The sequence below is a fragment of the Aplysia californica genome, unplaced genomic scaffold (genome assembly GCF_000002075.1).
Source record: "Aplysia californica isolate F4 #8 unplaced genomic scaffold, AplCal3.0 scaffold00238, whole genome shotgun sequence".
In the NCBI taxonomy this organism is placed as follows: domain Eukaryota; kingdom Metazoa; phylum Mollusca; class Gastropoda; order Aplysiida; family Aplysiidae; genus Aplysia; species Aplysia californica.
Window position 1 is genome coordinate 142,439 of NW_004797508.1, and position 14,206 is coordinate 156,644.

A 14,206-nucleotide genomic window follows, 5' to 3' on the forward strand; every position below is an offset into this window, starting at 1 on the left:
GCCCATTTACAATTCTACTATGCTTGAATGAGAAATGTCCCCCCATTGGGAATGGCCTAAAGACACTTCAGTCAGTGGCACTTCCCCGGGGAGTGAAAACTAAAAAGGAGGCTATATATCAAGGTAAGAAGTAAAAGGGCTTGGGTTTTTTGGCCATGAACAAGTTAGACGTGAGCCGTGTGGTGCCACAAGGAAGAATTCATGTGAAACGAAAGTAATATTAAATAATATGTTAAAAATCGAAAATAAACTCACGTTTAACAGAAACGAATGGTTATGATACAAATCAACATACTTCTGGTATATTATAGAACTAACTGAATGAAATCTAAAGCCAAGTTTACTTTTATTTACTTATTGTTGCGCTGCAAAACGCTATGGCTTATAGGCTTGCATTGATCTGAAGGTTGCTGCCATTTTCACAATAGTCACAGCTTGTTTTGTTTTTTTTACATTTTTTGGGCAAGTCTGTTAGTGTGACCATCCTTTGTTGATGAGTCGGCTGAGTGAGCATTTGGTCTTTTGCTTCACCGAGCCACGGTTTCAAATCGTATTTCCAAACCCACAAGCATTCTCGTAGATGTTAAGAAAATGTGCATTTGGGGGGGGGTGGGGATATTTCTTCCCCAATATATTGATGAGTTGCCATTTAAACCCTGCCTTTGTGCACGAGCATTGTTACATACAAAGCATACTTCGTTGTGGGGATTGTTGGACGAATTTCTCAGAGGGATGGGTTGAAACGAAATCTGCCATTCCCTCTACTTGAAAGTCGTGAAAGACAAGGCCACCCTCGTCACTGACGGCTATTTAGGCCCCTATGGCATTGTGCAGTTCGGTCCCCTTCGACCCTGCATTACTCGAACAAAGCATTGACCGCTCCGCGCGCTTCATCAGTTTCTCTTCGTTAACAGCTTTACTTGATACCAGCCTCATCGATGAAGGCAAATTCATACAGCTAAATGTACTGCATCAGCCATGCTGCATATTGTAATTGATGTCATGTCAAGTTGGTTCAGTTCTATATGAATTTCTTTCCGCGGTAGCATCCTCAGGATTTTTTTAACGGTGATCAATTCACCTTAAAATTAAACTGCTTATAGTTGTCGTCAACTCAGTTTGAGCACATCAAAATGTTTTTCACGTTAGATAATCTTTTTGGAGGATATTTGTTTTTGATGGCATTTGAACTTGCTATTGTGTTACATTTGGATTTGCTATTTGTACATTTGAACTTGTTACACACAATTGTGCACTAAACTTTCCTATTGAACATTTGAACTTTCTATGTGACGTGAAACTTTCTATGTGGCATTTGAACTTGCTATGTGGCATTTGTATTTCCTGTTTGTACATATGATCTGAAAAAACTATATATATATTATATATATTATATTATATATATTGCTTGTGACGTGAATCCCCATCCCAGAACCATTTTACAACGACGGGAGGCCCTCAACAATGCCTGAAACATTTTGCAGGCAGACTTATGTACTCTTGCATAGGAGATGCCCTGATGTGTCAAATGCACATGGAGGTCACACAGTGTACTGATATGTGTGACTTTTATTTTAACCCCTGTGTTGTCAAATTACAGTAATAAAACAGCCTTTTTTGCAGAAAAATAATCCTTTCACTTTGATTTATCTGTCAGATCTTACGTTTTTCAATATCATGTTCGAATGAAATGACGAGATTTGATTCTGGGATTGTCAGTAGACAGAAAGTGCAATCTGTATCAGCCTTAAGGTGTGAAAACCTCTCCCTCTTGTTTTCTTCCAGGTGGTCTGTGCCGTACCTTGAACGGTGACTGTGACTGCTTTATTTGCACCGGCCGAGGACCTGCTGGGGAGAGCCAAGCTGCTTTTCAAGCCTCAGGGACAGAAGAATACTGAGTTGTGATCACCTGGTTTGATGCAAATTTCAACAGACTTTTCTCTTTGATGGAGGTGTAGACATAGAAGCCTTAGGCCGCCAGTCTTTCGACTCTTTGTTCTAGCTGTTTAAGTTGTTATCAGTAAGGAGCAAGTTCCACTTGAAGATAGCACGATGCCTTTCTTCGGAAACCGTAACAAAAGCCCGCAAGAGCTGGTACGCTCTCTGAAGGAAAATTTGCTTCTTCTGCCTAACCTGAAAGAAAAGGAGTACAAAAAGGTGAGAGGAATGTTGCAAATAGTGTTTGAAAAGGATAAAAGGGAAATGACTTAAAATTCACTTAAACTGACTGTGACTGCCTGATTGTATGAGGTCATATTTTGCTTTTTAGCAAAAATGACCATTCCTGTGCTCATGACATCATCTGTGGGACTGGTGGTGTGAAAAAGAAGGACTACATCGTTGTATGTGTCATATATGTCATCTTTCAGCTTTATTGAAAACTTGATAAGACATGTTATTCAGTCTTTTTGTAAACATGGGACAATTTGCAAACCTTTCTTTTTATTTTTCCTTTTCATTTATTCCAAGACGTGTGATGTTGAAGGGTGTTTTTTAAATTCAAAGGTCCCTTTCATTTATTATTAATTACTCTCTTGTTTCGGTCTGCGTGTCATGTTTTTGCATTTTAGCAGTACTAAATAACAGGGTTATAATTAAATGTTGCTGTACTGCTTTTAACTCAAATTTAGAACCTGGATACAGTTTACAACCATACTCAGTTTATTAAAAGACAAGAACTTGATATTCACTATGTGTTCCTTTGATATAGTGAGACATCTATTATCTCTCTCTCTCTCTCTCTCTCTCTCTCTCTCTCTCTCTCTCTCTCTCTCTCTCTCTCTCTCTCTCTCTCTCTCTCTCTCTCTCTCTCTCTCTCTCTCTCTCTCTCTCTCTCTCTCTCTCTCTCTCTCTTTTCTCTCTCTCTCTCTCTCTCTCTCTCTCTCTCTCTCTCTCTCTCTCTCTCTCTCTCTCTCTCTCTCTCTCTCTCTCTCTCTCTCTCTCTTTCAGCTGCTCTCTCCTGTGAGGTGCAGTTGGTTAGAAAGTGCCTGTGATGGTTCTACTTCTTTTCTTTGTCTCAAATTTTTTCTCTCACTTTATGATCATACTTTTAATACAAAACCCGTCCTAGCTCGTGTAAATGTGCTGTATATGCTTCTTAGGAAGTTGAAATTGTTTCAGAAAGCTTTCAGGTCTGCTTTGGTAATATTATAGGTTGTAAAGGGCATAGAGATTGCTGTTGAATGAATGGGTGGTTGGTAGGGTCTCTTGTGCAGTTTGCTCCTTTTTGCTTATCGAACATCCGTTGTTCTTATCTCTCTTTTTCCTTGTATGTTGCTCTCTATCTAACCTAATCTTCTGCTCATACATGACCCGTGTTGCAAGAGCTAGAAACCTCTTACTTACTAAAACTAAAATAAACTGTTAGTCACCCCTGGGACGGTGCTACTGACTGAAGTGTCTTTAGGCCATTCCTAAAGGGTGGGATATTAATATGTAGAAGTGTAAATTGTAAATGTGCTGATTCATGAATGTCATGCTCATAACTGTGCCTGAACTGCAACAGGGAACTGCTGCTTTTTCTTTCCTAATCTTTACTTTCGTCAATTTCCTCTACTTCTTTTGTATGTTTGTCACACTCTTGTGACCCGCTATTTCTGGGGTGCATTGATAGTTGAAACAGACTTTATGCTGTTGAAGCTAGAGAGGTGAGCAGAGTAAGCCTGATTCCCTGTAAGGACTTCTCTGCTGACATCCATCCCTTGGCACTCATATGACCTTATACAGTTGCGAGCGCCGTAAAACTTTACTATAAGTAACTTAACTGTTGAAGGGGAATTTTTACTATACAAAAAATCCTATTTTAGAAGTATTATTGTGTGAACAGGTCAATGAGGATGTGTCCAAGACGCTGCAGACAATAAAGACGCTGCTGTATGGGACTGTGGACCAGGAGCCTGCTACTGAGCAGGTTGCCATGTTGTCCACGGAGATGTACCAGAATGGTACGCTGCTCGTCCTCGTCCAGAACCTGGCCCGCATTGACTTTGAGGTTAGCATTGTCTCCATGTCCTTCATTACTCTTACCATTATAGTAGAAATTTGCTCCCCCCCCTGGGGCAGTGCCACTGACTGTAGTGTCTTTAGGCTTAGGCCATTCCCAAAGGGGGGGGCATTTCTCGTTCAAGCTCAGTAGAATTGTAAGTGGGCTGATTCATGTCACGCTCATAATGATCTACAACAGGGAACTGCTGCTTTTTCTTTCCTAATCCTTACTATTGTCGTTTTCCTCTACTTCTTTTGTATGTTTGTTAATCTCTTGTGACCTGCTATTTCCGGGGTGCCTTGATAGTCGAAGCAGACCTTGTGCTATTGAAGCTAGAGAGGTGAGCAGAGTAAGTCTGATTCCATGTAAAGACTTCTCTGTTGACACCCACCCCTTGGCGCTCATATGACCTTCTGCAGTTGCGAACGCCGTAAAACTCTCTACTATAATAAAATAAAAAGAAATTTGCTGTTCTCTGGGGGGGTCCCATTTTGGATATATAAAGGAAAGGTATTGTGGAAATTGGCTTTTTTTCGTTATGTGTTGATGCTTCTAATCATGATTTTATGGGCGTACAAGTGGATGGAGGGCGCCACTGACAGGGTCTGCTTTTCCCTACTTTCCCTCTTTCTTTTCCTGCCAATCGTTGCTGCTTTTTATCCCCTTTTTTTCTGTTGATGTGCTTCTCTTTACTCAAGCAAGCAAATTTGGACAGTTAAAAAAAAAATTTAACCAAGTATCTACAGGCACACAATCACTGTACTGGCAATAACCTTTCTTCTTTTTTTTTTTTAGATTTTGAAAACATTTATAGCTGGATTTGATGTTGTGGGCTTTTTAGTAAAAATAAGTATACATAAATGTGAAAATAAGTTAAGGTAAAATTTGATGGTTTTCTTTTTTGCTTTTTGAAGCATGTGTGTCCAACTTTTTTAAAACTCTTCCTAATTAATATGTTTTGTTTCTTCCTTGTCCTAAATAACTTATTGTATCGTTTTATTGATATTCCTCTCTTAACTCAAGGGATTGGAATCTGTCATATCTATTTTGGATATGTGAAGCATGTGTGGGGAAGGATGACAAATTTCTCAGTGCTTGTGGCCTACATTGGGAATTTGAGGGTTTTGCTGAAATTATCACCCCTTTCTGCAAACGTTTAGTATGACTACGATTTATTTACAGTACCAAAAACATCAGCTGTTTGGAAGTAAATGTGTTAACAAATTGGCTGTACTTACAGCCTTTTAATTGTGATGCAGTTGTGCCTCAAGTTATATTTCTCATGTTGTCTTTTTTAAGTAGTATGCATGGATGCAGGCACACATATATACAGACAGACAGATGCAGTTGTAAAATGTTTTATACACATAACTAATTTTTTTGTGTATTTTAAAATTGTTGAGTCATGATTAATTTATTGGTTTTTATCTTATTTACCAGGGTCGCAAAGACGTTGTTGCCATCTTCAACAACCTGTTGCGGCGCCAGATTGGCACTCGAACCCCTACAGAGGAGTATGTGTGTCAAAACCCGAAAGTTCTCATTGAGCTTGTGAAAGGGTAAGAGCTAGTCCAGGATTCCTTATGCTTTTACGATTGAGCTCAGTGCTGCCGTTTTTGTGTGTTTTTAAGTACAGTAGCAGGTTTTGTTTTTTCCTGTTCCTGTCTACTCAATTGTCCAACCAATCATCTGTCCTTCTCTCCTACCCTCTTCATGAAATGGGTTTTGCACTCCGGCTAATGTGCAGAAATTGCCAAAAAGAACCCAAGTTATTGTATAGGAAATTAACCAGTCCACAAACATTGAAAATGTTGTCAATGATTTGGGAAAATTGTGTGTTTTGTTGTTACATCATGTAATAAAGTGGATGATCTCAGCAAGGCTTCTGCAATACTCGGTTATGAATACCCAGCCAACTAGACCCACATGCCTATTTAAAACATTTCATTTGTAATTACCATATACTCAGCTCATTTGTATCTGGCACACTCTTTGGCTATGGAGCAAGAAGGTGAGGAATGCAAGTGGCAAAGACTTTTCCAGTTCTCAAAATCAATTGGGCACTCTGATGTGGTTTTTCTCATTCTTTTATGAAACATCTCTTCTCCTTATCTCTTCCTCTTTTTTCTTTGTATATACTTTCCTGTTACATTTCTAATTTTAGGCACCTATATGACCTTTCTATGTTGGAAATGCTGTAAATTTCAAATAAAAACTAAAATTCAAATCCATGGTATATCAAGACAGGGATGGAATATCTGTCACTTTTTATTTTTTAAACATCCTACTTAAAGTCATCATGAATATAACCTTCATTATTTTTTTATTTTCTCAATTAATTAATTTTTTTTCAGTTATGAAAATCAAGAAATCGCTTTGAACTGCGGTATGATGCTGCGTGAATGTTGTCGGTTCGAGTCCTTGGCCAAAATCTTGCTGAACGCCCCGGAATTTTACAAGTTCTTTGAATATGTGGAAGTGTCCACCTTTGACATTGCTTCAGATGCATTCTCTACCTTCAAGGTAAACATCTCACAGTTTTTCCACTATAATAAAAGAAAAGAAATCCTATGACTCTTTTGTTGTTCTATTCAATTCAACACATTGATCATGATTTATGGTTTGGTTTCATTTTTATTTGTGACTGTGATAACTTTTCAGCTTTCCTTTTAACTAGATCTATATGACTTTGTAGGTAGACGTGCTGTCTTTCCCTCTTATTCCCTCTCCTTCTCTCTCTCTCTCTCCCTCTCTCTCCCTCTCTCTCTCCCTGTCTCTCTCTCTCTCTCTCTCTCTCTCTCTCTCTCTCTCTCTCTCTCTCTCTCCCTCTCCCTCTCCCTCTCCCTCTCCCTCCCTCCCTCCCTCCCTCCCTCTCTCTCTCTCTCTCTCTTTCTCTCTCTCTCTCTCTCTCTCTCTCTCTCTCTCTCTCTCTCTCTCTCTCTCTCTCTCTCTCTCCACCTAAAAAAGAACATCTTTAAGACCTGCATGTTTGCCGACAATCGTCTGAAATCCGACAATCGCGACCCGACCCGCGAGCCAACCGATGCTATCGCTAGGCCCGCCTGTTTTAGTCAATGTGCGTAGTGCAAGGCCTGGCCGACTGCCAGCGCGCCCTTTTTTTCCCGTCGGCTTTTTCGGCACTTTCGTTTTCATTCCAACTGCCGACGTCGGCGTTTCCGACATAATTGTCGGAACCCGAGTAGAAATGCGAATACGGAAAAGGACGACGACCTAAATTATCTACTTTCAGTGTCGTGCTCGACCGGCCACTTTGAATTTAGTTTGTTGACTAATTCAATTGTTCAGATCATATGGATTCATTCAAGTCCGACTCACTTGTTCTACTAGATCTAGATCTAGATTTATAGATCATTATAGACCTCAATGGAGGATTCATATTCCAATTCTATTGTGTCAAACCCTATCATAGATTGCGCTGTAATATCAATGTTGGTAAAAAGCATTTCATCAGGTGCGTGAATTATTTATTTTTTTAGAATCTAGATTTAGGTCTAGATCTAGAGATCTAGATCTATATGGAGGATTCATATTCCAATTCTATTGTGTTATTGTATCAAACCCTATTATAGCAATGTAGATGTAGGCCATATTATGCTCCTGACCTTGTTTGTTTTGGAGTGTGAGTTTTTTTTGTTAAATATTTTTTCATTTTGGACTTGTGCTGGCCTTTTCACATGAGGCCCGTTGCAGGTTCATTTTTGGGGTAGGCCAAGGGGTAGGGTTAGGTCTCTTAATTATTGTGTTTGTTGGGTTATTCGCTCGTTACCCTTATGACACCCACCAAAGCTCTTTAATGGGGGGGGGGGTTGCGCAAAATTTTCAGACAATCAGGTTGAGGCTCACATGCAGGCCTAATTTTTTAGAAGAGTCAATAGAGTGTGGAAACTGTTTCTTACTTTTCATAGATGTTATAACCTAGATTGTGTATTTTCAAACATTTTAGAAGATTGTAAAATTTTCCCCTTTTTTTTTCCAGGAACTGTTGACGAGGCATAAAATGCTTTGTGCTGAATTCCTAGATCAAAATTATGACGAAGTATTCACACATTACCAGCTGCTTCTTAACTCTGAAAACTATGTGACCCGTAGACAAGCACTCAAGGTAAGTGGCATGAATTATGTTAGCTGATAACTGATTGACCTGAGTGTGACTTCTTTTTTTTATCAACTCATATATGGTGGGTAGTAGGAAGGCACCATTGGTAGGTCTTTCTTTTTTTTCTCTCTGGTGTTCCCATTTGTCTGTCTATTTTCCTGTTCTAAACCACGGTTATCGTGTCTGTATGTTTGTCCACTAAAAAAAAAAATTAGAACAACCCTGGAAACATATTGAGGCAAATTGTACAAAAATGAACTGGAAATTCGCTTAATTTATTTTGTTTTGTATTGCTGAATTCGTTTAAGAAAACAAAGAGTGGGTGGTTGACGGATGCTCTGGTGTGGTTTGCTTCTTCTTTCCTATGAAACATCTATCGTCCTTATCTCCCCTTCTTTTTTATGTTTGCTACTCTCTTGTAACACCTCTAATCATCTGGCGCTCATATGACCTTATGCAGTTGCGAGCGCCGTAAAACCTCTACTTAAAACAAAACAAAGACAAAGGCTCACCCAGTTTGTTTTGTTTGTCGCAGCTGTTGGGTGAACTCCTCCTGGACCGCCACAACTTCAGCACGATGAACCAGTACATCAGCAACCCTGACAATCTGAAGCTCATGATGAACATGCTGAGGGAGAAGTCCAGGAACATCCAGTTCGAGGCCTTCCATGTTTTCAAGGTACCGAAATAATAAGCTCTGGAAGCAAAGTTGGTTGTTGTTGTTGTTGGGGGTTTTTTTTTGGGGGGGGGTGGTTAGAGGGTAGTTCTTCAAGAGTCCCACGTGGGCTGCTTGCTGATTAACTTTTTACCTCCGGTGAGCCGCTGTCAGTGATTTGGGCACATTCCTTTATGACGGCTTCGACATAATTACTTTTTGGCAATTGCCGAAAACAGGTCTCTTATACTGGAAGTTCATTTATTAGATGAAGAACTATCAAAACTGCTAGTGTCAATTTAATGACCCATTTAATGGCGTTTTTGTCATTTTTAGATTTAGCACCAAAAAAGGGCCACGGCATAGTGGGTACTCCCCTCGGATATAAAGAGTTAAAAACAAGTAGTCAAAGATAAATGTTTCTCACTGGTAAAATTGAAGGCAAATGGGGCAGGGTTAGACCCAGAGCAACTGACTTAGAGAGCCTAAACAGATGGGTGTTGGGAAAAGATAGTATAATGTTCCTGTTTTGAGAGCATCCAAGCAAAGGAATGAATGGAGAACTATGATCACCGATGTCTGACTGTGATCTAGCACTTTTTTTTTCAAATCTGATACTATATTAAAGGTGTTTTGAGGTTTTCGTTTTTTCCAGATTATACAATCCTGAAATTTTTGGATGTTTAAAAAAATTATTTTTAAGAAGTCTGAAATAATTCAGTGGGTACAGTACTTTGCTTCTAGGGTTGTTGGGTTTTTTTCCGCTCAGATCTTACACAAGTTTGAAGGTGTTTTGAAAAAGATTTGTCTTTCAGATCTAATCATTCTGATGTTCTTATTGGTTGGGGGGGTTTTTGTTAAGAAATTTTATTGATTTTTTATTGATTTTAGCTTTTTGCTCTGTGAAATTGTTTTTGAGTTTTTTTGTTGTTTTTTCAGTCGTGAAGTGCTGTCGGTAATGCTGTTTTATTCAGATAGTTTTGTACAATGCTTGAGTTGCCGGAGGTTGAAAGACGCCACTGATAGATTATACGACATCTTTGTTTGTGTGTCTTGCTTTTTCCCTCCCATAACAAGGGCCATCATGCTTATAGTACCAAGGCTGCAAAAAATGCTTTTAGAGAAAAAAAAGTATCCAGTGCTCAGATTGGGAAATCATTTTAAATCTGAAGGAAAAAGAACAAAGATTGTTTTAAGTAAAAAGCTAATGTTTAGAGGCTATTGATTGCTACAGAAAGTGGAACAGGTTTGTTTGGAAGCATTTTTCACCAAGTTAATATTTTTGTCGCTGGTCTTGAAGGGAGCATTGCTAGGATATGGGTATCGTTGTCAGCACTCACTTTCATGCGCAAATATAGTTACAGTCGAAATTGTCAAAGACGGGCTACCCATTGTTTCGGACAAAAGTGGCTGTCTTAGCCAAGTGGCCATCTTACACAGTGTCATTATAATGTTAAAAAAGCCCTTCCAAAATCACAATGGGGAATGGGAAGTGGCCATTTGTACGGTGATTGTTTTAAACAGGTTAGTGCAAGTTTGACTATATTTCCTGGGTTGTTGGCGGATGCTCTGGTGTGGTTTGCTCCTTCTTTCCTATCAAACATCTATTGTCCTTATCTCCCCTTCTTCTTTTTTTATGTTTGTTACTCTCTTGTAACACCTCTAATCTTCTGGCGCTCATTTGACCTTATGCAGTTGCGAGCGTTGTAAAACCTCTACTAAAACTAAACTAAAACTGACATTTCATTGATGTGCCTCTCTGTACGCTTACAAATAATCATTGGGTTTTGTTGGCATTTTCCTTTACTTCAGATCTTTGTGGCCAACCCCAACAAGCCGCGGCCCATCCTAGACATCCTGCTGCGCAACAAGGACCGGCTGGTGGACTTCTTGACCCGGTTCCACACAGAGCGCTCGGAGGACGAGCAGTTCAACGATGAGAAGAGCTACCTCATAAAACAGATTAAGGAACTACGGCTGCCCGCGGAGGCCGACTCTTAGCCGCCGCTTCATTCCTCCTTCTCTACATCCTTCTTCTTCTTCTCCGAGTTCCGTTAACATTTAATATGCTTAATAATTTTTCCTCCTTTACGGCAACAACCACAACAACAACTTTGTTTTATCTAGAAGAATTTATAATAATGATGATAGTGGAACATATATGATATGTACCTGGAACTGGTTTTTATTTGCGTTTGGGTTGTTTGTTTTTCATGTGCCCCTTTATAAAAAATTTAAAAAATGAAAAGTTTGAATTGTGCAGATGTACAGATTCCTATTAAAAAGTGAACAATTTGATAACAGACCTGTGAATAGAGAAGTGTTCATCTGCTCCAAATCTCTGTCAGATAAGTTGCTAGATTGTAGTGATCTGGTTGATAATTATAATCAAAGTGTTCCTCCTTCTTCTCTTTAGAATAGTTGTTTTGATTGTACCCATCATCACTCAGTGTTGTGTTAGTGGAGTGTGTCTACACTTCTAACTTTCCCTAGCTGAGTAGAATTGTAATGAGGAACTTGAGTTCTACACATTTTGTGGCCTCTGAAATTTGCCTTTTTGATGAAAAACACAGGGTTAGTAGAAAGGATTATGTTTAATGTCTCTTGAAAGACAGTTACATAATCTGTTGGCTACTAAATATGTCTCAATGAGAAATAAACACCCGTAGAGTGGGTAAAAATGATTTGAATATGCTCTCCATGGTGTCTTTTTTCTTGGTAAATGAAACAGAAAGAGAAAAGGAGAAAACAAAAGGCTCAGAAAGAATCATGGAAGTATGATTATGTTATAATTATTTTAGGACAATTTGTTCTTTTGACATATCCAGGGACTGTTTGGGTATATATTCACATCTTTTTGCTGTTTCAGTCAGATCCTAGGTAAACGATAGGTTAATATGTTCGCACCCTAAAATGGGTGGTTTATGGTTTGATGCACTGCTGTCGGAATTGAAGCGATTCTGATTAATTTTAATGTGAGCCAGAAAGGCACGCTGTAGGTGTTTTTGAGCACTGCTGTGGGATGGGATGTGTACGTGCCAGTGTCGTTCGTGCATTACGTCTCACCGATGGTTCTAGCACTGGCTTTTGTTTTGAGGGAAATCTCTTCAGCCCTCCCCAATTTTTCCTCCCGACCATCACCATTGACACCACCTGCTATCCCTTTTCGCTCCTTCTCTCTCTCTTGTCTTCAGTGCACTCGTACACACCACCCACACGTACAACTTATCCTTTGAATCTGAGAGCACCTCAGGACAATGTTACTGCTGTTGCCCTGTTGTTGGTTCTGAAAGGCATATTTATAAAGGATAGAATTTGTATTTGATCTATTTATTTATTTATATTTATAGTTTACTTTGTGTAATGATTTCAGCGCATATTTCAGGAATAAAGGGTAGAATTCACTACATATGTTCTTATTTTCAGTGCTGCTTTATGTAACATCTGTGAAATTTTCAAGTTATTTTTTTATAGGGTGGAGGGGGGAGGTGGTTCTATCCTTTTGGCTGGCTTCAGGCTTTGTCAATAATTTGTAAGCATTTTTACTACTTCTATGGCTTACAACATGTTTATTTCTAGTGGAAAGGTAGGCAAGATTTAGATTGATGTGCTTCACAGAGCTTTGTTAATTTTTGTTTTGATTTAGAGTAACGTTGTGAGCATAGTCGAAATATGTTGGTGCTGAAATGATGGATAGTGACAAAAAGGCAAAATCTGTATGTTCTTACAATTGGTTTATATTAAGATCAAAAAATATTTTGAGCGAGTATGACACTTTGTGACATCAATTGAATCACAAGGGGGATTAAAAGGAATGAAATGACTATTTATAAAATCATCTATAAATTCATAGCTTTCTCTGGTTTGTGTTCAGATTTAGTTTATTGTTTGGTTTTTTATGTTTTGCTTGTGGTCTCTTTAACTTGCCTGTACCTTTCGTCATTCTTTTGCCCAAAGCCCAATTAGAAAAAAAAAGCATTGTATGTTCTTACGGTCTGTTGTTTTTGGGTTTTTTTTAAAGATTGCTGTTTTAATTTCACTGCATTTCCTAGTTGAGATCCTTGTATCAAGGTATACATTTCACCATATCTGGATGCATTGCTTAAATTCTTTGAAATATTGTTTTTATTTTAGTTGGTTGTTAACCATGTTTAGAATTGCACCTTTGGTTTTGTTAAGATTTCTGCAGGGTAAAACATAAAAATAGACTGATGAAAACTGTGCCACGGAACAAAATAAAAGCAAAGAGAAATAAGGGAAAACCTCCTACATCATACATTAAAAATGTAAAATCCGACAGTAATCTACAACTTAATCAAATAATACATCGAAGTAGAGACTGGGAAAGATGGAGGCCTGGTGTGGCAAGAAATGAGGCACTAGTGGATGAACACGGCCATAGTGATAGGGTAGTTGTTGTTGGAGAGATCAGTGTGTTGGGTATTTCAACAATTGTCTCTGGATTTGTTTATACTTTCTTTTTCATGGGGCTACTTTAAATGCTGTTGTATGAAGATAAAGGAAAAGGAGTTCATTATTCCAAGTTGAAAAATCTTTCCAGACTTAGGTCAACAGCAGTCTCTGATGCATTGTTAAGATAAATGAAATGGAGAAAATAGTACAGGAATTCTATGTGCTGTAGACTGTTCAGTAGTTGCAGTGCTGGAGAGGGACTTTCTAGCTGGGACCCGTCCCTGTACTGTAAAGTGGATTTTTGCTTTGTGTGCTTTTTAGATCCAATGGCATTGTAAATCTAACCTTGTAAATCTAACTACGTGCATCTTTACAAAGCTACAATAGGGAGGTGGGTGATGTGTGATTAAGACAGCTTCTTCAGAGTCTGAAGGTCCCAAGTTTGTTCCCAGTATAAATTCTTCATGGTTTTTGTAATGTTCTGAGAGCCTGGGTGACTTTGATTTAAGTTCAGTCCTTTCTCTGATGGTAAATTACAGGTGCAGTTTCTTAACACATTACACCCTGGACCGCCCGGGAATTCCCTTACTCGCTCCACCCTGACTCGCCCAGAACCGCCCGCGCCGACCTAGTGTCTTTAGAAACGAAGGCGAGACTGGGGTGCCGAGATTTTGATTTGCATAGTTATTGCAAAAAGTTTCTTCTTTCGTTTGATATCAAAACAAAATTTTTCGGGCCAGTAGTTTAAGTATTGAGCCAACGAAATGCGATCGCGTTACCGTCACTTCGAAAGTGTCTTGACTTGTTGAAAAGCGACACAATTGAGTTCGAAAAAGGAAATAACGATGGATTTCAGCAAAAACAAGTATATGGCAAATCAAATGACTCAGATTTTGATATAAACGTTGGAGCAATAGTTTGGGGCGATTCAGATTGATCAGACATAGAAAATCTAGAATATAGATCTAGGGCCCAACCGCGAGGCTGAGAGTGAGAGTGACGGGTCGGACACCCCGATTGAACTAAAGTTAGAACA

The 14,206-nt window shown here is 39.0% G+C and overlaps 1 protein-coding gene across 1 annotated transcript in view; it reads left to right on the forward strand.

Moving 5' to 3' along the window:
- The window catches only part of LOC101845700 (protein Mo25), a 21,472-nt gene extending 8,469 nt beyond the window's left edge, over window positions 1-13,003 (forward strand). Inside the window, exons 2-8 of the mRNA XM_005100161.3 lie at window positions 1,786-2,157; window positions 3,827-3,991; window positions 5,426-5,544; window positions 6,340-6,508; window positions 7,983-8,108; window positions 8,638-8,781; window positions 10,570-13,003. Of these exons, the coding sequence (XP_005100218.1) occupies window positions 2,053-2,157; window positions 3,827-3,991; window positions 5,426-5,544; window positions 6,340-6,508; window positions 7,983-8,108; window positions 8,638-8,781; window positions 10,570-10,758 (1,017 nt within the window). The 5' untranslated portion in view covers window positions 1,786-2,052 and the 3' untranslated portion in view covers window positions 10,759-13,003. The remainder of the gene's footprint in view (window positions 1-1,785; window positions 2,158-3,826; window positions 3,992-5,425; window positions 5,545-6,339; window positions 6,509-7,982; window positions 8,109-8,637; window positions 8,782-10,569) is intronic.
- The last annotated feature ends 1,203 nt before the right edge of the window (window positions 13,004-14,206 follow it).